This window comes from Ictalurus punctatus, chromosome 2, assembly GCF_001660625.3.
Source record: "Ictalurus punctatus breed USDA103 chromosome 2, Coco_2.0, whole genome shotgun sequence".
NCBI lineage: Eukaryota > Metazoa > Chordata > Actinopteri > Siluriformes > Ictaluridae > Ictalurus > Ictalurus punctatus.
In genome coordinates, this window is record NC_030417.2 from 13,394,594 (window position 1) to 13,418,842 (window position 24,249).

At 38.6% G+C, this 24,249-nt stretch overlaps 2 protein-coding genes across 2 annotated transcripts; both read right to left on the bottom strand.

Annotated features, from left to right (window-relative positions):
- Window positions 1-6,765: 6,765 nt before the first annotated feature.
- On the bottom strand, window positions 6,766-11,400 carry LOC128635365 (forkhead box protein J1-A-like). The gene is made up of 2 exons (XM_053688002.1): window positions 10,425-11,400; window positions 6,766-9,710 (listed from the first exon to the last, which is right to left on the bottom strand). The coding sequence occupies exons 1-2, from the start codon at window positions 10,851-10,853 to the stop codon at window positions 8,865-8,867; spliced, it is 1,275 nt and encodes a 424-aa protein (XP_053543977.1). The 5' UTR covers window positions 10,854-11,400; the 3' UTR covers window positions 6,766-8,864.
- Window positions 11,401-12,011: 611 nt separating this feature from the next.
- Window positions 12,012-21,266, bottom strand: LOC108274255 (forkhead box protein J1-A). Its single transcript, XM_053685918.1, has 4 exons — window positions 21,152-21,266; window positions 20,566-20,691; window positions 19,108-19,175; window positions 12,012-15,347 (listed from the first exon to the last, which is right to left on the bottom strand). The coding sequence occupies exons 1-4, from the start codon at window positions 21,264-21,266 to the stop codon at window positions 14,430-14,432; spliced, it is 1,227 nt and encodes a 408-aa protein (XP_053541893.1). The 3' UTR covers window positions 12,012-14,429.
- Window positions 21,267-24,249: the final 2,983 nt, after the last annotated feature.

Here is a 24,249-nt window from a genome sequence, read left to right on the forward strand (position 1 = left end):
CTTGATCAGTTTGTAGTTTTTGGGGGGCTCTACCTTCCTTTAGAATGGAATCAAGGCTTTAGTCAAGTCTTGTTTCATAACACACGTACCCAGGCATATTTGGATAAAATATCTATTCACGTTATCATATATTTTGCGTTGTCATTAATCTCTGACAGGTTGCTCATATCGACTAAATCAGCTTGCCACTGTTCATTGATGTTCTTTACATAAACCTTGTTTCTTTTAAACTTTGTAGATACTGGTTTATGTAGGTTTTCGCCGTCTTCAAAACCTGAACTGGTCACATCATCATCTAGGGTAGCATCAGAGTTGTAGAAAACAGGACTGAGTTCACAAGCCATATTGCTTGTTGATGCCCAAAACTCTTTGACTTGATATGTAGTCAGACTCATTTATATATCATATGGGAGGAGTCTTGGGGAAGGTGGAGTTTCTGCTCAAGTAGTATATTGACGATCTCAGAAGAGATCTTGTAGCCTTACTTTTATTTTTGCTGTTTCTTTGTTTCTTCAAATTTTTTGGAATAATTCATAGATTTGATGGAAGTAGCGTTGTACATCGTGCCAGCTGGTTTGTTCATACCTCACTTCACAGTTCTCTTTGTTATCAGGTGCTCACCCACACAGGGAAACTCTTTTTGCTCTACTGAACCTATAGGTTATATGATTAATTGAATGTCTAGACATTTGGCACACATTGAACCTTTTCTGTCTGTGCACGAGAATGCATATTCACTTGATTTTCATAGCAGGTTAAATTGATTAAAACTTTGAAAGTTATAGAAGCTGTAAAAAATAAAATAAAATATGGGGAAAATATGTAGCAACGCACGTTCTGACACATGCTATGGTATGTACAGGGTTGTGACCCTTCCGTATTGGGATGAGATTATATGCACTTTTTGTAGGTCCAACTTTGAGAAGATGTGAGCGTCCCATCGTTGCTCTAGGGCTGCTGTGTCCAGGGGAAGAGAATAATGATATTTAATACTTTGCTCATTGAGAGGCTTGTAATCAATGTATGGGTGGAGCCCTTGATCTTTTTTGACCATGAAGAAGAAGCTTGAAGTGGCAAGGGTTCTGGATGGTTGAATGAATCCCTGTTTAAGTGCTTCCTCAATGTACTGTTCTATGGCCTTCATTTCCAGGATCGAAAGTGAGTAAATTTTACCTTTGGGTAATGTGGCGGCAGGTACCAACTCGATAGCACGGTGCCATGGCCGATGAGGTGGAACGAGACCAGACAACAGGTGCGTGATAGTGGTGTGCTTATGAATAGTTCCTGATTAGGGTGCTACAGGTGTGGTAGGTTAGCCCTCAAGCGATTGTGAATGGGTAGGTGGAGCTGAAGGACCTGGTATTGACGGTATGCTGGCTGAATCTGTGACTCTCAGACTGTGCCAAGAGCATATGTGTGTCCCCTTAAGACATTCGCGGATTATTCAGAAAGGCTACACTTCAGAGATGTGAGTCATTACATGCATTAGGCAGATGGCAATAGAAGGTGCAGACAAAATCAGGATACCAAAAGAGAAAAGAAAAACATGAAGAAGAGGAGAGAGCAATATGGGTAAGACAGCTAGTCACACAGTTTTTCAAAAAATAAGCTGATTTTAGTTTTATGTTATGCATTTGACCGATCGCTGTCAGTTCGTAGATGTAAATGGTGATTTCTCCATGTATACCGAGGTTAAATTTGATGTTCCACGAGGTTCTGTTTTAAGCCCACTGCTTTTAACTTTATATATGCTACCTCTGGGTCAAATTCTTCGTAACCATGGAATTAGCTTCCATTGTTATGCTGATGACACACAGTTGTATGTTTTAGCAAAGCTGGATGACAAACAGCAGGTGCATAAAGGTGGAACGAGACCAGACAACAGGTGCATGATAGCGGTGTGCTTATGAATAGTTCCTGATTAGGGTGCTACAGGTGTGGTAGGTTAGCATTCAGGTGATTGTGAACGGGTAGGTGGAGCTGAAGGACCTGGTGTTGACGGTATGCTGGCTGAATCTGTGAAACTCAGACTGTGCCAAGAGCATGTGTGTGTCCCCTAAAGATGTTTGCGGATTATTCAGAAAGGCTGCACTTCACAGATGTGAGTCATTAAATGCCTTAGGCAGATGGCAAGAGATGATGTAAACAAAATCAGGATACCAAAAGAGGAAAGAAAAACCTGAAAAAGAGCAGAGGACAAGACGGGTAAGACAGGTAGTCACACAGTTTTTCAAAAAATAAGCTGATTTAAGTTTTTATGTTATGTATTTAACCGATCGCTGTCAGTTCGTAAATGTAAATGGTGATTTCTCCGTGCATAGCGAGGTTAAATGTGGTGTTGCATGAGGTTCTGTTTTAGGCCCACTGCTTTTAACTTTGTATATGCTACCTCGGGGAAAATTTATTCGTAAACATGGAATTAGCTTCCACTGTTATGCTGATGACACACAGTTGTATGTTTTAGCAAAGCTGGATGACAAACAGCAGGTGCATAAAGTTGAGGAATGGGGCCCAGGGTGCAAATTAGCAAGGGGGCCGAGAAACCCTAGCGGTGCCCCTGGATGGATGTTGTGGCGAGAGAGAATTTGGACAGTTTTGCATTTTGATATACATTTCAACTTCAAGTGATGTAAAAAGACCAAGGTCTATTGTATGGGACCATTTTGACAACCTCCAAAACAACCTTGTGAGGTGTGTGATTTGTGACCAGCAACCAGCGTCAAGATGTTGCAACACCTGCGCTCAAAACACCCTTATTTCTGTCTGATTGTTTCTTGTCATACAGTCACATCATTTCCCTTTTACAAACAGGCCTATATAGTTTAAAACAAAATGTGTAAAAAAAATAAATAAATAAAAATAAATAAAAATAATAATATCGAGATTCATATCATATTGAGACAAATAATATCTGGACAAAAACAGAACTAATGGAAACGATTAAACCACTATTCCAACAGCCTCCTTCTCCTGACTGATAACACTTTCACACTGACTGCTAGTTTTTATAGACAGCTTTAATGACAAACCCATGTGTGTATAATTGAAAAAGGAAGTGATCGTTAATTGTGTATAAATGGCCTGATTAGCCAATCCTGTAACTAAAAATACACAATAGTAGCACTAATATTTAATGGTACTTATTTATCTGTAAATTATGTTTAAAACATTACACTTTGATGAAGACATTTGAAATTGTTTTGTAAAAGGTGTCATTATGTTTGGACTTAGTTCTCGTTACTTTTACAAGGTTTTCACCAGCAGGTGGCGCCAGAGTGTGGTGTTTGGAGTGCTTCGAAACACTAAATTATTTTTCGAAGCATTTGGTTCAATTGAAAAGCTTTGTTTCTCCCATCACTAGTTACAAATATTGATTTACCTTCTTGATCTCATTGGCTGTTTTGGCACTACGCAGATTGCCACGCTTCAAGCAAGTGCAGACACGTCACAATGCTACAGTCTCGTGTGATCTCGCGAGATTACGCCTCCAGGTCATGGAAAGTTCCAGACAATACAGCTCGGAAGTCTATAGTGACGTCTGTGTTGTAAGATGGCCTCGATAATATTTATATTTTTATGTGAGATTTCTTTATCTAAAGTAATTGTATATCTAATCATACTCAGCTACAATGTATTATTATTATTATTATTATTATTATTATTATCAATGTTTTTTTGTATTTTAAAATAATAATTTAAAATACAACTTCTATGTTGTTGAAAACATTATGTTGATTCAACATACAGATCTTGGGAAAATTTCAACCTTGATTTATAAGTATTTTTTTACCTTTCTGCAACTATTTACCATAAATCGTTGTTTCAACGTTGAAACGACAACTGACATTATTTTAACCATATTTCAATGTTGAAGGTTGGTCGTGTGCCTGCTGGGAATGTACACGGACTGATATACGGACCTACATGATTACACTCTGGCCTAGCATGGAGTGTGTAATTACAACAATTCACCTGTGCTCTTAGATCTGCTAATACAAAATTTGTCAAGTGAACAATACACAATTGAGTAAGGGCAACACACTGCTGAGTGTGAAGTAACAATATTCCACCCTTATTAGAATGATATTTTTGTAAAATGCTCTAGCATATTCACTGAATGAGTCCTTTTGCTGTTTGTATGTAGTGGAGGTGGTGATGGGGTTGGTGGGGAGTATACCCCTACTTTCTTTCTCTCTTTCTACTGTGTCTAGCCTTTAAGGTCTGGCTCAGTTAGTAAGTGTTTGTCTGATCCCATGCATGAGGCTAAAGATCACCCCACAGGAACAGATTGGGCACTTCTACTTCTTGCAGTATACTGCTGGCTCAAATTTAGCCTATTACCTGAAGACACTTAAAAATTCAACATAGAAGCAAATACTCACATCTGCAAACCCAGTTGGAGATAGAAAAATAAGACACCAGCCGTGAGTGAGAAGAAGCAAGGTTCCAGATTTATTGGTTCCGTCCACCACACGAGATCCACACCGATCAGAATTCTCAGAAGTGATCTCACACCTGGAGCTGAGGCTCCTTCATTTATACAGTGTTCTACACAAAGAATACCATTATTTTTTAGAAAGAGCTTATCAAAAATACCATTCTGTTTTAGAAAGGGCTTATCAAAATTACCAGTATGTTTTGGAAAGAGCCTTTTCCAACCACCATTAGGTTTGAAAGAGGTACGAGACACAACATTTCGGAGAGACCTTGGTCTCACAGTTATCTCGCGGGTGCAACGTGACTCAACTATCCTTATAAATGGCCCCTCTTGGTTTTCTCTTAAAAATTAAGGCCTTCGTCTGTATTACTCCTGACTTGTTCCTGTGAGACAAGACTCTTCCCCACCTCCAAGTATATTATGAGCAAGTTTCTTTCACATTTTTCTGTATTTCTGGTTTAGAATTTATTTGCTCTACATTTCTGTTTCATATATGGTTATACTGCAAGTGTTTTACTGTACTCCATACTTCATAATATCATTATATTATCCTTATAATATCTTAATACTCCTTTTATTATTCTTATAAAGTTATAGTGTTCATGTATTTTATTTATTTTATTAATGTTCTTATATATCCTTTTATTATTCTTATAAAGTTATAATATGCTGCTTTCCTTCTGGCCTCTGTGTGTGTGTGTGTGTGTGTGTTATGTCTGCACGCCTGCCCTTGACTGTACGAGTGTGTGTGTTTCTCAGCCTGCACTCCTCAGCTCTTATATCTCTCTGTGACTAATAAACCATAGTGTGTTAATCTTAAAGATCTTAAAGTGTGAAAAGTATGAATCCAATTCGTCAATATCCGCCTAATACCGCTTCTGTGTGTCTAGGTGCCCGTCGTCATTTTTCCTTCCCTCCTTTACTGGAGGGGCTGGATTTGGATCTGAACACTCACTATCATCTCTGCTGCTCACATATGAGTCTCTGACTACATTTACATGGACAGGGGGGACAGGGACAGCAGTAATCTAATTATTGACCTTACTCTGATTAAGATAATAATGTGATTAAGGTGTTTACATGAGTTGCTTTTAGAATACTCCTGTCATGTTCCCGTTTTACATGTTCTAGAACATAATTAGATTAACAGCCTGCATCATCACCTCACCGCGCCACGGCGTCCGACGTTCCTCCAGAATTTCACGTATCAACATACAGTTCGTTTTTATTATGGTACCGTATACAGTTTTGGGTGTTTTTATTTATTTATTTTTTTACGAATGCTTTAAGTGCAGTTAATTATATTTCATGCTATACGTGCAAATAGACAACTGCATAAAGCCGTGGGCTGCGTCTCAAACCGCGTAATTACCGTCTATATAGTAGCCGAGATACATGTATTTTTCCCCACTACAGGCCTATAGTAGGAAAGTATGCAGTTTGGGACACAGCCGAACTCTCTTGTTCGCCGTAAAACATAAAACTGCTGTGTGTGATCGTGTCCTGTCGCAAAATGCGGTGAAAACTCTCACACGACCTTAATAATGTGATTAAGATGTTTACATGTCTGTAATACACGTCCATAATGCGACTAAAACAGGAGTACTCCACCTGTCTTATTTCAATTAGAGCTTAATTCGATTATGACCTTAATTAGATTAAGGTAAGTAAAAATTGCTGTTTACATGGTAGTTTATTAATCAAAGTATGGTCTTAATCGGATTAAGAGTGGATTATTGTTGTCCATGTAAACGCAGCTTCTGTTTCACTTCATCCTCTGTCTTTTCCAGTCATGTGCTTTAACAGGAGGACCAGGCACCATGCAAATTCAGTACTTGGGGTTAGAGTCCTGAGAATGGCTACCGCTGTGTTAGAATTAGCTCTGGCTGGGCTGCTCTTTGAGGGGGTCCCACTTTAGATCTAGTATTTGGGCCTTTTGTGGGGTTTTTGTCACCCCAGAAATAAATAAATTAAATTAAACCTTTATACTCAGCAGAAGTCTAAGTGCTTGTTTACTGGAGGGCATCCTTTAAATAAAGTGATTTTTTTAAAAAAGGCCATAATATATGGGAAGCTTTTATGTACTTTTTAAAAACTTTTTTTTACTGAGGCCTAGTGACATACTGCAGTAAATTTGGCTTGCCTCCCGCCCAGTTGCTAAGCAGGTCTGGACTTGCCCATTCAAAGTAGAGACATGGCCAAAAGGATTACACATGGCAAAGCTTGAACCTGGCTGCCATGGTCTTTGTTGTGTTTCTTTTTCTTTATCTCTATGTAATTGTCACCCTCTTTCCACTCTTTCCAGTTGTGTGCTCCTGTTCAAACATATTTTTTTTCAATTCAATTTTATTTGTATAGCACATTTTACAATAGACCTTGTCTCAAAGCAGCTTTACAGAAACATATAAACACGGTATACAGATATTAAAAGTGCGAATTTATCCCAAGAATTTGAGCAAGCCGGAGGCGACGGTGGCAAGGAAAAACTCCCTAAGATGTAAAGAGGAAGAAACCTTGAGAGGAACCAGATTCAGAATGGAACCCATCCTCATCTGGGTAACAACAGATAGTGTGTAAAAGTTAATTATGAATTTATATGAAGTCTATTTGTCCTTAGAAGCAGCCGTAGTCCCAGCAATCTGGAATTGGAGTAGATGAGAGCTCCATCCAGAGGTAGGACATCTGAAATGGATCAGGCAGGTCCGGAGAGCAGAAAGGATCAGGATCTCTAGTATCTCCATAAAATCGTGTGTGCCTCGACAGAAGAAGAGAGGGAGAGAAAAGATTATTAGGACTGTGCTTAGCGTAACAGAAAGTCTAGTCAGGGTAGGCTTGAGTAAACAAATATGTTTTAAGCCTAGATGTAAACACTGAGATTGTCTCTGAGTCCCAAACACTAATTGGAAGGCTGTTCCATAAATGTGGGGCTCTATAATAGAAAGCTCTTCCCCCTGCTGTAGCCTTCGCTATTCGAGGTACCGTCGAATAGCGTGCATCTTTTGATCTAAGTAGGCGTGGCGGATCATAGAAAACCAAAAGGTCACCTAGATACTGTGGCGCGAGGCCATTTAGTGCTTTATAGGTTAATAATAGTATTTTATAATCAATGCAAGATTTCACTGGGAGCCAATGCAGTGTTGATAAGATCGGAGTGATGTGGTCGTATCTTCTGGTTCTAGTTAGGACTCTAGCAGCTGCATTCTGGACTAACTGGAGTTTGTTTATGCTCCTAATGGAACATCCAGACAGTAAGGCATTTCAGTAATCTAGTCTAGAGGTGAGGAAAGCATGAACTAATATTTCTGCATCATGTAGTGACATTATATTTCTTATCTTAGATCCTAGTAATATTATCTATCCTAGTAACCTATCCTAGTAATATTATCTACATGAGCATCAAATGATAGGCTGGAGTCTATAATCACACCAAGGTCTTTTACTGCTGTACATGATGAAACAGAAAGTCCATCCAGATTTACTATGTGATCAGAAAGCTTACTTCTAGCTACACGTGGTCCTAATACAAGTACTTCTGTCTTATCAGAATTAAGTAAAAGGAAGTTAGTTAGCATCCAACGTCTAATGTCCTTTACACATTCCTCAAATTTATTAAGCTGCTGTCTGTCCTCTGGCTTCCCTGAAACATACAACTGTGTATCATCAGCATAACCGTGGAAGCTAATTCCATGTTTACGAATAATTTGACCTAGAGGTAGCATATATAAAGTAAAAAGCAGCCAAAATCACCATTCTAATACATACTATTGTTAATGTACAATTTTATTGTTAGTATTTGACATGAAAAGACTGCATCCACCTTTTCTGTTGTAATGTGAATGAAAACAGTTTCAGTATATGCAACCTCATAGCTAGGCATAGCTAGGAGTCCAGTATTATCATTGTGATATATGTTTATTTGCATATTTTATTTTATTCCTTCCAAGCAGGTACCTCAATTGCAATACATGATTACCTTTATAACTTCTTTTTATTTGTAGATGCTAGAAATTATTTATTGCTTAATTGTAACTGCAGTTAGTTAAAATGAACAACTACACTGTTAAGATTACATTTTTGCCATTCATTTATGCACTGTTTCTGTCTGCAATTTCATTGTTGTCCAATTCTGGTTTCACAGTCCAGTCATGAAGAATTAGATTTTAGTTCTTTTAGAAGAACCCACTGTTGTGGCAGTTTTTGATCAGTGGCTTTTTGATAAATCACTTGCCAATAAACAAACAAACAAACAAACAAAAAAATGCAAATATAATATGAAAAAAATATGAAAAATATGAAAAAAATATATAAAATGGAAATGCAATGGACCAAAATTTTTTACTCTTTGGTATAAAACAGCTCTCTCCACTCATAATATTTCAATGGTATTGGTTAGATATTATCTGTCTCAAAAGATACTGATGACTATTCAGAGAAGAGATTCAATTTTACTGTCAAGATCATCACTGAGTGAGCCTCCCAGATCAAAGAGTTGATTGATGTTAACAGTAGACATTGAAAGAAAATCAGGATGGTTCCCCGCTTCTTCTTCTATCCAAGGACTCTGTAAAAATTCTGTGGCTAAGAATGTCTCTTTGTCAAGGTCTACATCACGGTCCTTTTGTGTTTCTATTAGCATGTTACTTTCTGTAGTATTGACAGAGGCCCCCAGGGAATTAACATGAATGCCAGGTACCATGAGGTTCTGATCTTGTGGTATTGGGCTCAGAGGACCACACTCATTCAGGCTCAAATCCTCATTTAGGGCTGAATTTAGCAGAGCATCCCAGTCAAAATTACCCATAAGAGATCCCAGAACCTTTGGTTCCTCCATGGCCAGCAGTGGGGAGCTTGAGCGACACAGAGCTTGGGCACTTCCAGCCCAGTGGCCATATGGCTGTTTTCTTTTGGGGCCTTTTACTGTGCTCCAGCTATCAGATAAAGTGGTTTCTGCTAGGTGAGGGTCCCAGTTCTGGTCAAGTCTAGTGACTTCCTCAAATTCTTCTAAGAGCTGCTGTGACTCAGGATCAACATGGCGAAAACCCATGACATCTGTTGGCGCAGGCATAACTGGCTGTGAGATCGTTCCAAGTTGATTTTTAAGAGCTGGGTTAATCTGTACTGGAGGCATCCTTTGCTTCTTATAAGCCCCAGTCAGGAGACGTTCAGCATATTCCGGATCAATCTTCCAGAAGCCACCCTTTCCAGGCTCATCCTTCTGCCTTGGAACTTTTATGAAGCATTTATTCAGAGAGAGATTGTGACGGATGGAGTTCTGAAATAATTTATTTGGAGAGAAGACAAAACCACAATAGCAACTTTCATTAATCACTTTGTGAAATTCATGCTATTCCTTAATTATAGCTAGCAAAGCAGAATGTACACTGTTGGGAAGTTCTCTGCTCATTCTCTATTTTAATCAACACCATCATAGACTGAAAAACTACCAAAAAGAAGCTATACTTGAATGAAGCAGTGACCCTTTGATCTTAGTTAAACATTATATCTTAATGTTTTGGGTTAGAGTGGCTAAAAACTGAGGAAATGTCTGGCTAATCCTCAGAAAGCTAGAGGGATAATAAATCATTCACCAACAAGTGTTTTTTTTTTTTTTTTTTTTCTCAAAAAAATCCCAAATTGAATTAGTACATCTGATGACTAAACTGACTGAATTTCTTTCCTTTTATATAGAATCAGGCTACACAGCACCTATGCTTTTCTTCAATGCGATTTTATTTGTATGGGACCTCAATTCATATGAAAGACAGTCATTGTGCTCAACAGAGGTTTGTTTCTATCCAAAGGGTCTGATATGGATGCTATTATAATTGCTCTTTCTTGCTCACTGTAGTATAGTATAGTAGTATGCTCAAATTTAGTTCTGTCAAGTTTTTGGATACACGTGCCCCATTTAGCTTTTTGAGGAGGCAACTAAAATTGGAAACAAAGTGGTCACTATAATCAACTCTAGGTGAACAGCCTAACTTACCTGCCAGTTGGGGTCAGCATGGCGGAAGTAGCAGAAGTTGTCAGTGATCCATTTATAGATACAGGAGAGTGTGACTTTGCTTTTCTTGTTTGCCTGTATAGCCATGCAAATTAGGGTGGCATATGAGTGTAGTGGCTTGATGTGAGGGTTTGTCTTGTAGTCAACCTCATCTGGGCAGTGTCCATGTGCAACCAAGCTGGGCAGAGTGCACAGGGCAGGAACTGCTGTTGCTCTGGGCTTGCCAGGGGTCAGTGGCATACCTAGAGTGGCAAGGTCGCCTGCTAGAGGAGATGCAGGAGCTTCTCCACCCAGCTGCTGCTCAAAGAGTTTGCTCTGATGTTGGCTAATAGAATTCACTTGTTGCCTTCCACTGTCACTAAGGATAGAGAACTCTTGCAACCACTGCAGACTGGTCAGAGTGTCATCCATGTTGTCAGAACTGCTGTTGTTGAAACTGCTGCTTTCGATTAGGTCCTTTGTAGCAGGACTAGTACCACTGACTGGTAGGAATCATCAAGAATTTAGAATTAGAATTTTATGAAGTCATTGTGTATTGCTGTCTGTATGGAAGGGAGTCACTTACGTTTACATGGACAGCAGTAATCTAATTATTGACCTTACTCTGAGTAAGATAATAATGTGATTAAGGTGTTTACATGAGTCGCTTTTAGAATACTCCTTTCATGTACCGGTTTGACATGTTCTAGAACATAATTAGGTTAACGGCACACGTCATTACGTCAACACGCCACGCCGTCTAATGTCCCTCCAGAATTTCACACATCAACATACAGTTCGTCTTCGTTATGGTACCGTATATAGTTTTGGGTGTTTTTATTTATTTTTTTTTACGAATGCTTTAAGTGCAGTTAATTATTTGTCCTGCTGTACGTGTAAATAGACAACTGCTTGAAGCCGTGGGCTGCGTCTCAAACCGCGTAATTACCGTCTATATAGTAGCCGAGATACATGTATTTTTCCCCACTACAGGCCTATAGTAGGAAAGTATGCGGTTTGGGACACAGCCGAACTCTCTTGTTCGCCGTAAAACATAAAACTGCTGTGTGTGATCGTGTCCTGTCGCAAAATGCGGTGAAAACTCTCACACGACCTTAATAATGTGATTAAGATGTTTACATGTCTGTAATACACGTCCATAATGCGACTAAAACAGGAGTACTCCACCTGTCTTATTTCAATTAGAGCTTAATTCGATTATGACCTTAATTAGATTAAGGTAAGTAAAAATTGCTGTTTACATGGTAGTTTATTAATCAAAGTATGGTCTTAATCGGATTAAGAGTGGATTATTGTTGTCCATGTAAACGCAGCTTCTGTTTCACTTCATCCTCTGTCTTTTCCAGTCATGTGCTTTAACAGGAGGACCAGGCACCATGCAAATTCAGTACTTGGGGTTAGAGTCCTGAGAATGGCTACCGCTGTGTTAGAATTAGCTCTGGCTGGGCTGCTCTTTGAGGGGGTCCCACTTTAGATCTAGTATTTGGGCCTTTTGTGGGGTTTTTGTCACCCCAGAAATAAATAAATTAAATTAAACCTTTATACTCAGCAGAAGTCTAAGTGCTTGTTTACTGGAGGGCATCCTTTAAATAAAGTGATTTTTTAAAAAAAGGATATAATATATGGGAAGCTTTTATGTACCTTTTAAAAACTTTTTTTTACTGAGGCCTAGTGACATACTGCAGTAAATTTGGCTTGCCTCCCGCCCAGTTGCTAAGCAGGTCTGGACTTGCCCATTCAAAGTAGAGACATGGCCAAAAGGATTACACATGGCAAAGCTTGAACCTGGCTGCCATGGTCTTTGTTGTGTTTCTTTTTCTTTATCTCTATGTAATTGTCACCCTCTTTCCACTCTTTCCAGTTGTGTGCTCCTGTTCAAACATATTTTTTTTTCAATTCAATTTTATTTGTATAGCACATTTTACAATAGACCTTGTCTCAAAGCAGCTTTACAGAAACATATAAACACGGTATACAGATATTAAAAGTGCGAATTTATCCCAAGAATTTGAGCAAGCCGGAGGCGACGGTGGCAAGGAAAAACTCCCTAAGATGTAAAGAGGAAGAAACCTTGAGAGGAACCAGATTCAGAATGGAACCCATCCTCATCTGGGTAACAACAGATAGTGTGTAAAAGTTAATTATGAATTTATATGAAGTCTATTTGGCCTTAGAAGCAGCCGTAGTCCCAGCAATCTGGAATTGGAGTAGATGAGAGCTCCATCCAGAGGTAGGACATCTGAAATGGATCAGGCAGGTCCGGAGAGCAGAAAGGATCAGGATCTCTAGTATCTCCATAAAATCGTGTGTGCCTCGACAGAAGAAGAGAGGGAGAGAAAAGATTATTAGGACTGTGCTTAGCGTAACAGAAAGTCTAGTCAGGGTAGGCTTGAGTAAACAAATATGTTTTAAGCCTAGATGTAAACACTGAGATTGTCTCTGAGTCCCAAACACTAATTGGAAGGCTGTTCCATAAATGTGGGGCTCTATAATAGAAAGCTCTTCCCCCTGCTGTAGCCTTCGCTATTCGAGGTACCGTCGAATAGCGTGCATCTTTTGATCTAAGTAGGCGTGGCGGATCATAGAAAACCAAAAGGTCACCTAGATACTGTGGCGCGAGGCCATTTAGTGCTTTATAGGTTAATAATAGTATTTTATAATCAATGCAAGATTTCACTGGGAGCCAATGCAGTGTTGATAAGATCGGAGTGATGTGGTAGTGTCTTCTGGTTCTAGTTAAGACTCTAGCAGCTGCATTCTGGACTAACTGGAGTTTGTTTATGCTCCTAATGGAACATCCAGACAGTAAGGCATTTCAGTAATCTAGTCTAGAGGTGAGGAAAGCATGAACTAATATTTCTGCATCATGTAGTGACATTATATTTCTTATCTTAGATCCTAGTAATATTATCTATCCTAGTAACCTATCCTAGTAATATTATCTACATGAGCATCAAATGATAGGCTGGAGTCTATAATCACACCAAGGTCTTTTACTGCTGTACATGATGAAACAGAAAGTCCATCCAGATTTACTATGTGATCAGAAAGCTTACTTCTAGCTACACGTGGTCCTAATACAAGTACTTCTGTCTTATCAGAATTAAGTAAAAGGAAGTTAGTTAGCATCCAACGTCTAATGTCCTTTACACATTCCTCAAATTTATTAAGCTGCTGTCTGTCCTCTGGCTTCCCTGAAACATACAACTGTGTATCATCAGCATAACCGTGGAAGCTAATTCCATGTTTACGAATAATTTGACCTAGAGGTAGCATATATAAAGTAAAAAGCAGCCAAAATCACCATTCTAATACATACTATTGTTAATGTACAATTTTATTGTTAGTATTTGACATGAAAAGACTGCATCCACCTTTTCTGTTGTAATGTGAATGAAAACAGTTTCAGTATATGCAACCTCATAGCTAGGCATAGCTAGGAGTCCAGTATTATCATTGTGATATATGTTTATTTGCATATTTTATTTTATTCCTTCCAAGCAGGTACCTCAATTGCAATACATGATTACCTTTATAACTTCTTTTTATTTGTAGATGCTAGAAATTATTTATTGCTTAATTGTAACTGCAGTTAGTTAAAATGAACAACTACACTGTTAAGATTACATTTTTGCCATTCATTTATGCACTGTTTCTGTCTGCAATTTCATTGTTGTCCAATTCTGGTTTCACAGTCCAGTCATGAAGAATTAGATTTTAGTTCTTTTAGAAGAACCCACTGTTGTGGCAGTTTTTGATCAGTGGCTTTTTGATAAATCACTTGCCAATAAACAAACAAACAAACAAACAAACAAAAAAATGCAAATATAATATGAAAAAAATATGAAAAATATGAAAAAAATATATAAAATGGAAATGCAATGGACCAAAATTTTTTACTCTTTGGTATAAAACAGCTCTCTCCACTCATAATATTTCAATGGTATTGGTTAGATATTATCTGTCTCAAAAGATACTGATGACTATTCAGAGAAGAGATTCAATTTTACTGTCAAGATCATCACTGAGTGAGCCTCCCAGATCAAAGAGTTGATTGATGTTAACAGTAGACATTGAAAGAAAATCAGGATGGTTCCCCGCTTCTTCTTCTATCCAAGGACTCTGTAAAAATTCTGTGGCTAAGAATGTCTCTTTGTCAAGGTCTACATCACGGTCCTTTTGTGTTTCTATTAGCATGTTACTTTCTGTAGTATTGACAGAGGCCCCCAGGGAATTAACATGAATGCCAGGTACCATGAGGTTCTGATCTTGTGGTATTGGGCTCAGAGGACCACACTCATTCAGGCTCAAATCCTCATTTAGGGCTGAATTTAGCAGAGCATCCCAGTCAAAATTACCCATAAGAGATCCCAGAACCTTTGGTTCCTCCATGGCCAGCAGTGGGGAGCTTGAGCGACACAGAGCTTGGGCACTTCCAGCCCAGTGGCCATATGGCTGTTTTCTTTTGGGGCCTTTTACTGTGCTCCAGCAATCAGATAAAGTGGTTTCTGCTAGGTGAGGGTCCCAGTTCTGGTCAAGTCTAGTGACTTCCTCAAATTCTTCTAAGAGCTGCTGTGACTCAGGATCAACATGGCGAAAACCCATGACATCTGTTGGCGCAGGCATAACTGGCTGTGAGATCGTTCCAAGTTGATTTTTAAGAGCTGGGTTAATCTGTACTGGAGGCATCCTTTGCTTCTTATAAGCCCCAGTCAGGAGACGTTCAGCATATTCCGGATCAATCTTCCAGAAGCCACCCTTTCCAGGCTCATCCTTCTGCCTTGGAACTTTTATGAAGCATTTATTCAGAGAGAGATTGTGACGGATGGAGTTCTGAAATAATTTATTTGGAGAGAAGACAAAACCACAATAGCAACTTTCATTAATCACTTTGTGAAATTCATGCTATTCCTTAATTATAGCTAGCAAAGCAGAATGTACACTGTTGGGAAGTTCTCTGCTCATTCTCTATTTTAATCAACACCACCATAGACTGAAAAACTACCAAAAAGAAGCTATACTTGAATGAAGCAGTGACCCTTTGATCTTAGTTAAACATTATATCTTAATGTTTTGGGTTAGAGTGGCTAAAAACTGAGGAAATGTCTGGCTAATCCTCAGAAAGCTAGAGGGATAATAAATCATTCACCAACAAGTGTTTTTTTTTTTTTTTTTTTTCTCAAAAAAATCCCAAATTGAATTAGTACATCTGATGACTAAACTGACTGAATTTCTTTCCTTTTATATAGAATCAGGCTACACAGCACCTATGCTTTTCTTCAATGCGATTTCCTGATTTGCTGTGTCCCAAACCGCGTACTTACCGTCTATATAGTAGCCGAGATACATGTATTTTCCCCCACTACAGGCCTATAGTGGTGTAGCAACGTGGCTCTTATTTTCGTTTTGTACCAACTACGCCACCCCGAGGAAACGGGGAAAATAGAAACTACGCCACATGTAGCAATGTGGCTCGCTCATTTCGTTTTCTATCAACTACACCACCCTGAGAAAACGCGGAAATAACCCAAATAAAGACACGCAAGTACATTCCACTTAGAACAGGCAAGAGGCATGGGTTTCCATTTAAAAATACATTTTGAAGTTAAAAAGACTGGCCAAGAATTAATTTAAAAGAAACATCCAACACAGTCAGGCATTGGTCAAATAAAACAGTCACAAGTTAACAATAATCATAGGAGGGCTGAGGCTTCCTGTATGAAGGGCAGACTAGTACGACGGCACCCTACTAATCAGAATCATACCCAAAAAATTCATTGCAAATGAAAACAGCAATAATGACAACCCTTAATAAAGTAAAGCCAAAGGTGCAGCAAAGAACTTCCGCTCAGCCTCAGGAAGCACTCAGCTCCTACAAGGAAAAAACAAACAAACAAACAAACAAAAACAATTACAATAAGCTCAAAGCAGACGAAAGAAAGAATAAAACAAAAACAAACTTACTGTGACCAAAACACAGATAACCCCACACTCAATCTGATTGCAGGTAGCAACTTTACCAAAGCTGACCAAAACTACTTCTACCGCATAGCAGTATCAACATAGTTGATACAGACTATTACAACACAGTTGAATTAAAAAAACTGATGTTAGTGACAGTAACCTACACATAATAACAAAACAAAGCAAAACAAAATAAAGCAAATCAAAACACAAACAAGCACAAAGTAAAAGACAAAACAAACTGAAGCAACAAAACCAAATAATCAAGCAGCCCAAAAGCAGCAACGTGGCCCCGCGAGTAAGGGGGAGGAGCTATACCAAAACAACCGCACTCACTCAGCCTGCCTTAACGCATGCAAGATCAAGGACCCTAAGAACAACAAACAGGTGTTACAACCTCAATTTGGAAAGCATAGAAAATCATTTAACTCAGATAATTGAACTAAGCGATTTACCTACCGTGATCCGATGGCATAATACTCACGACGGCACATATGAAAATCATATGATAGCTTCTTTAATAGTTGTGACAGCAACAGCTGGCATTCCGACCGTGGTTACATTAAACTGCCATGCTACACAGATGAGAGCCCTGACGGCACACTACACTGAGAGCAAGCAGCACACCACACATGCACAGTCTCAGTAGCCCAACGTCACACTAAACAAATAAATCACATGATAAGTGGACAACGCTAGCATCAAACAGCTAAGCAACAAAGCTAACAGCACATACCTCTGCAGTCCGTAGCAATGAAAGGAAGGGGTGGGTTTTCGACCATGACGCATTCCGTGAAGCCTAAACAGCAGCTTATATACTATGGTAGGAAGAGAGCTCATTGGCCACGTAGTTCATAAGGATGACGTTTTAATCATGGCACACCTCACTACATTTGGCATGTATGCAGTTTGGGACGCAGCCGGACTCTCTTGTTCACCGTAAAATGTTGAGCACTGCCAAGTGTGATCGTGTCCTGTCACAAAATGCAGTGAAATCTCACACGACGTTAATAATGTGATTAAGGTGTTTACATGTCTGTAATACACGTCGATAATGCGACTAAAACAGAAGTACTCCACATGTATTAATTCGATTAGTGCTTACTTTGAGTATGACCTTAATCAGATTAAGGTAATTAAAAATTGCTGTTTACCTGGTAGTTTCTTAATCAAAGTATTGTCTTAATCGGGTTAAGAGTGGATTATTGTTGACTGATAAAAAAAAAAAAGAAAAAAAAAGAAAGAGGCGAAGTTCCTGGAACTTCTTATAAGAAATTGCTCCATGTAATACTTCTCTCAATGTAATACACAAGAGAGAGAAATAGGTTGCATATTTCCTGTGCTACCAAAAATCACTAATTGGTTTTGAGAGGTCTAGGTCAAAGGAGATCATCAAATATAATGATCTTGACAGGTGATCATCATCAATTATAATGATCTTGACAGGTGAACATCATCAAATATAATTATGTTGGCAGGTCATCATCATCAAATAAAATTAAGTTGGCAGGTCATCATCATCAAATATAATTATGTTGGCAGGTCATCATCATCAAATATAATTATGTTGTCAGGTCATCATCATCAAATAAAATTAAGTTGGCAGGTCATCATCATCAAATATAATTATGTTGGCAGGTCATCATCATCAAATATAATTATGTTTGCAGGTCATCATCATCAAATATAATTATGTTTGCAGGTCATCATCATCAAATATGAATATGTTAAATCCGATTCCGGTGCAATCCCACGCACACATACAAGTTCTTTCACATAGATTGTGAAACACTCAGGAGTTAGGCCTATGTCAAAAGGTTCATGATAATTATTGTTACATGCTGTTTCCTATAGATTTCCGGTGCAATTCCACACACACCACACACACATGCACAAACGCACGCACAGACACAGACACCGACAGTATAATTTTTAAAAGTAAGGAAAGTGACTGGGTGCCGCCTTAAGCGATTACATAGGTGGTCTTACCAGCAAACTAGATGATGGCGGTCAAATCGTAGAATTCGTAAGCGCAAGCCCTAAAACCTACAATTACAAAACCGTAAAAGGAAAAACAACTATGAAAGCGAAAGGCATTATTTTAAATTGTATCAATTCTGAAAGTGTCGATTTGAAATTACTGACAGATCTGGTGTATGAGCGAGTGAAAAATCTGAGTCAAACCAGTCAACTCGTAACCACGCATAACCAAATCATAAGAGATAAAAAGCGGTTTCATTTGAGAAACAAATCCCTTGCATCACTACTCATCAGTGCTGAAAATTTTTTTAAACTTGGTTAAACTAGGATAGCAGGAAACCGCTCAACTGACCCTGTCCTTACCTAAAATACTGAAAAGCAAATCGGAAGCAATGGTGACTGAACTGCCCAAAGACTTGTGCTTGCTAACCTTTCTGCGAGAAACAAAAGAAACACTTCGTACGTTATGGAAAAGTTGGTGCTTCGTGGAACGATAGTGGTGAATTTATTTTTAAAGGAAACACTATCAAAGGATCTGACATGGTGGATTTGCTTGAAAATCTCACGGCCCCTCATCGAGTATCCGACGAACGGAGGCCTTTAGGCTGGAAAGAGCTCTTACAGACAATAGCCAACCTAAATATACCCTTTTCAGCAATACCTAATGGAGGTGTTCAATGCAAAATATCTGACATAAAAAGATTTAAAAGATACTTCTCACCTTGTTTCTCCCCCTAAAAGTTTTCAAATCTCCTGTTTTTAACCGATCTGACTGGTTTGGTTTTTGAACTGGCAAGGGACAACAAATGTTATATTGTGTTACCCTTTATTTCAATAAAATAACTTTTTTTAACCATTTTCTTGTGAAGCCTCCTCATTTAATATTCCACTACACATGCAAATGAAACATATCTAGAGAGTTAACACATTGTACACAAGTAAATGAATGCTTTTTATTTACTCTAGGGTACTTTTTTTTAACAAAAGACACAACAGCATTATCATTTCTATTTAAATCTTTGCTATACATAGACATAATATGGTTAAACGAATAACCTTTAGCTTTGTGACATAGAAAAAAAAACGCAGTGTTGCCCGCAGCAAACTGAAGTAAAGTTTTGAACTTGTACAGGGTTACATTTCATTTTGTAACAGTTCTTTGTCAAAAAAATAATGAATCGATCGAGGAAAGAGTTCATAGTCTGGCCATCACGTCGTGAAATATTTTTTCTATTTCAGGACAACTTCTCATAACCTCCGTTATTTCTCTGGTATCCATGCGTTACTGGTAATCGATGAGCACGTTTTTTTTTATTGTTTAGTTCTAAAATACTGTTGAAACTGGCGTACACGATTAGATTCACTGTGCTCGGAAGCGGTTGTCGAAATCTGAGTTCCAATCGCATATTTCCCGACTTTATTAATGACAAATGTTGCCCAAGGTCGTTCTCAGGATTCAGGTTGAATGCGAATAAAGTATATCTGTTAAGGTACTCTTCTCTGTTTATTGCCAAAGCCTGATGTTTCAGCTGCTTTCCTGATGCTAAAATTAAAGAATGGAATTAACGAACCACATTACCGGACTGAAAAACAGGTTGAAACAGTTTTGCAGGATATTGAGTTCCATCTACATAGAGCGCGATAAACTCTGCATCATAATGTTTAAAATTAAAAGGGTTTTTATTGTAAGATCCGCTGAAGGCATTGTTGTCTACCATCCCAAAGATAATGGTTTTAGGTAAAGGCCAACAACAATTTGTGAACAAATGCGGCTCCCTGCAGCTAGTCTTCAAACTCTTTCGATCGGGTACTTGGCTGCAAACCATTTTAATCCTCAAATCGATACCGTTCAGTAAAAGTTTATCCTGAAAAAAGATATCCAAAGTGAATGTGTCCAATCAGGTCAAAGGTGTTGCTTTCAGCACTGAAACTGGCCCTTTTTTTGAGACCTTCGTTTCGACCGTCTGGGTCTGTGGTGTCCATATGCCCCGATGAGTCTTTGTAGAATAGCCCAGGGCAAAATTGTGTTTCCAGGGTATCTTTTCCATAGTTGAGAAGACTTTCAAAGGTAGCATGGTATGGGTATGTACTGCTATATTGAGAAATAAGACAATCCCCGAGCATGACATCCACTTATGAAAAAAGTGAGGCTACAGGATAGTTAACGACCCCAACTAACCTGCATCGTTAGTTATGTTGGAACCGTCGGGGTTAAGGATTTTGCAGGCCAGATGTAAAAAAGTGTTGTTCAAGTCGAGGTAATCCTCCCCATTTCCAGCCACGTAGAACTCCAGGGGCCTGTTGTCTGTAAGAGCAGAAAGTGGAGGTATTTTGACATAAGTGTACCTTTGAATAATCATTTGGGTATAAGGTAATGTGAAAATATCCAATTCTGTCTTGGTACACTCTGAGGATAGACTGTGTAAGAAACCCATGATGTTAGAAAATGTTCAGCCACTTTCTCTTGTGAGAGATGGAATGATGCCTGTTGCCTCACTGCTCGGTCTTTTTCACACTGGTCTTGATTTTACTAACCTTACATCTTTTATTCAGAATCACTTGTCGACACCCTAGGAGCCATTTAGATATTTTATGCGCAATCAATGCAACTCCAGATCCCTCTTGATTCTGAGTTTGTGTCTTGATCATAATGTTGCTTACTACGTTGCTTACAAAACCTTTAGCCGCTGTTTTTAAATGAGGTTTTGCGATAACAAATCCCCTTTTGAACAGAACCGCCATTTTAAAAAGACCCTTGAACAGACCTCCTAGTCCCGACCCATACATGGTGAGGGGTCCTTGAAATCCCAGAAGGCCATTTCCAGCCTGGTGGACATAATAATCCACGTAGGACGGCAGATGAACATAGCCCCTATCCATCATTTTACATACGGAATGAATGTTTAGCAGGTCTAAAGTGTAGTTTAGCTATAAATTTCCCATAACTAAAAGGTATAGGCTTGTTCTGATCTGTTTTAACTTCGATTACTATATCGGTAATGTGGTTCTTGGTGAGAGGTATGTAATGCAGCTTATCATAAGTAACTGTGACAACTTTGTTGTTTTCACTCGTTATATGTATGCATCTCAGTAACGGGGGAAAACTGTCACCAACTCGTTGATACTCAATAAGGTCTGTATATACATACATCCTGTAAAAGCCTGCATGAATATCAGCAGGGTTAGGCGCATCTGGTTCTCGGACCGTTATCGGATCACCGGGGTTCATACCGAGCATACTGTATATGCTAATTTTCCATTAGCTTTGAACGTAAAATGTTTTTAGGACGCTCTCTGGAATAGGCTCCAGGTTTCCCCATGACCCTGAAAAGGATAAAGCGGTATAGAAGATGGATGGATGGATGGATTTTTTTAGGACACGATGCATATTTTAATTTTCATAGGTTTATAGGTTATCTCTATTCCAAGTTCCAATTTCTTCATGTTTTTGTTGATTACACTAACCAGTTCTTCGACACTTTTATGATATCCTTGAGTGATATTAAAGTTACTGTTTTGTTACTGTTACTGTTTTGTGTTTTCTGTCCATCCCTCTGGATGGACAGAAATATTAATATGTCACGGACAGTCTTCCTCTGTTAACAAGTACCAACTCTGGATATATTGAACCTCTGTGAGCGAGACTTCCCATAATTCATTGAAATCGATTGGTTTGGCGAATTTAGTAGTGTAGTGCGCTTATTCTTAGGGTTAGGGTTATCATTAGCTCTTTTACCTATCCAACGATGTGTTGCTTGGAAGGGTCACAAAGAATCCACACTCTTCCATGGTTTAATGAATATAGATTTCAGTTTTGTTCATGACGATCCTTTTGTCATGTTAACTACGTTTTCACCCAGAACCCAAGAGTTAAATTTATCGGGCCACCCCACTCATTTCACCAGGTGAACTTTTTTCTGGTTTTCTCAATTTTAAACATCTTGTCCTTCCCAATAATGATCTATTGTAACTCGGGTTCATAAAATGTTCCCTCAATTTTTTCACCATCATAGTCTTGTAATTTATGTACCGGGGGATCTCTCGGTATCTGTTCAGAGATTGTAAAATAATCGTCCGGAAATTTTTGCTCGTATCCTTTTTCAAACTGTCTTTTTAAACGGGAAATTCTAACGATATCACTGACTTTAAACTTGAATTTTAGTTTCTTTAATTTAGGTGAGAACAGTTCATAGAGGGTTTTAAATACTCTGAAGGAACTCAGCATCATTTTGATGCTGGAATGGTAATTGTGATTGTATCCTTGAATCAAATCCTGGACTATGTCGGTGAATTTTTCATGTTAAAAGCAGTAAAATATCTCCACATCCTGGTCTTTAGCGTTCTGTTGAACCTTTCACACACCAATGCTTTTTCCCCTGTACCCATAACAAAGTGAACAATGTCATGTTTTTTCATTAATGTTTGAAAATTTTTGTTAAAAAACTCCTTCCCTTGGTCAGTTTGTAGTTTTTTGGGAACTCTACCTTCCTTTAGAATGGAATCCAGGCTTTAGTTACCTCGAGTCCAGTCTTGTTTCGTAACACACGTACCCAGGCATATTTGGATAAAATATCCACACACGTTATCATAAATTTTGAGTTGTCATTACTCTCTGACAGGCTGCTCATGTCGAGTAAATCAGCTTGCCACTGTTCAGCGATGTTCTTTACAAAAACCTTGTTTCTTTTAAACTTTGTAGATACTGGTTTATGTAGACTGTATGCATCCTTCGCTGCTAACCAGTTTTTTATTTCAGTATCATTAGCTCTTTTACCTATTTTCTCAACAATAGGTCTTTGCAAACTCTCAACGCTACCATACGAACCAGGTTCTGATGGCGTATAATATATATTCTTCATCAATCGTTCAATCATTTGTGAGTGTCAAGACAAGAATGATCAAACACAAGTGTAGATTAAGCACCCATGGCAGCTATCCTTCAGATCTTGTTGGATAATTCTGTCCAACCCTTCTCCCGTAACCGCACGTATAATAGCTAACAAGGTATTGGTTATACACCCATCGGTTTCATCGTTCATTGTCAGATAGGTCAGATTTCTTTTTCCTAGGTTTTCGCCGTGTTCAAAACCCGAACTGGTCACATCATCATCCAGGGTAGCATCAGAGTTGTAGAAAACGGGACTGAGTTTACAAGCCATATTGCTTGTTGATGCTCAGAACGCTTTGACTTGATATGTAGTCAGACTCATTTATATATCATATGGGAGGAGTCTTAGGGAAGGTGGAGTTTCTGCTCAAGAGCAGTATGTTGACGATCTCAGAAGAGATCTTGTAGCCTTACTTTTATTTTCGTTGTTTCTTCCAATTTTTTGGAATAATTCATCGATTTGATGGAAGTCGCGTTGTAGATCGTGCCAGCTGGTTTGTTCATTCCTCACTTCACAGTTCTCTTTGTTATCAGGTGCATTGTCACTGGTTAATACAACAACACAGTGCAGTGAAACCTGGTTCTTGGAGAAATTTGTTGCTCTGATGTGGCATTTGCATTGCAGAGATGTACTGCTCCATTTATGCCTGTACGCATCCGGGGAAAAGAAGTCCATTCTAACAATGTAGTCAAAATCCTTGCACCATTTTCTGAACTTTTTCCAGTCACCTTCGTTAAAAGTTACGCTCACAGTATAGCACTGCTCCAGTGGATGTGACCCAGGACCGAAAACTTGAAAAGCAAAACGGTTCCCTTTTCTGCATCAAAAAAAATCTGGCTATACTAGCGTTTGACATTACCCAATATTTAATCTTTTCATGCTCTAAATTTTTTTTCTAAGCTTCCCAAAAAAGAGTGAGCTTTTTTTTGGTGCATTAGGACAAACATCATCCATGTTATAAGCTCATACACGTT

Excerpts from the sequence above, each read along its gene's own strand:
- LOC128635365 (XM_053688002.1), bottom strand. The coding sequence starts at position 10,853 with ATGGATGACACTCTGACCAGTCTGCAGTGGTTGCAAGAGTTCTCTATC. Across the intron at positions 9,711-10,424 it reads ATGCTGACCCCAACTGGCAG|AACTCCATCCGTCACAATCT; the intron begins GTAAGTTAGGCT and ends AAATTATTTCAG.
- LOC108274255 (XM_053685918.1), bottom strand. The coding sequence starts at position 21,266 with ATGGATAGGGGCTATGTTCATCTGCCGTCCTACGTGGATTATTATGTC. Across the intron at positions 20,692-21,151 it reads GTATGGGTCGGGACTAGGAG|ACAACAGGCCCCTGGAGTTC; the intron begins GTCTGTTCAAGG and ends CTGCTCTTACAG. Across the intron at positions 19,176-20,565 it reads CAACATAACTAACGATGCAG|TTCAAAAACCAAACCAGTCA; the intron begins GTTAGTTGGGGT and ends GTCCCTTGCCAG.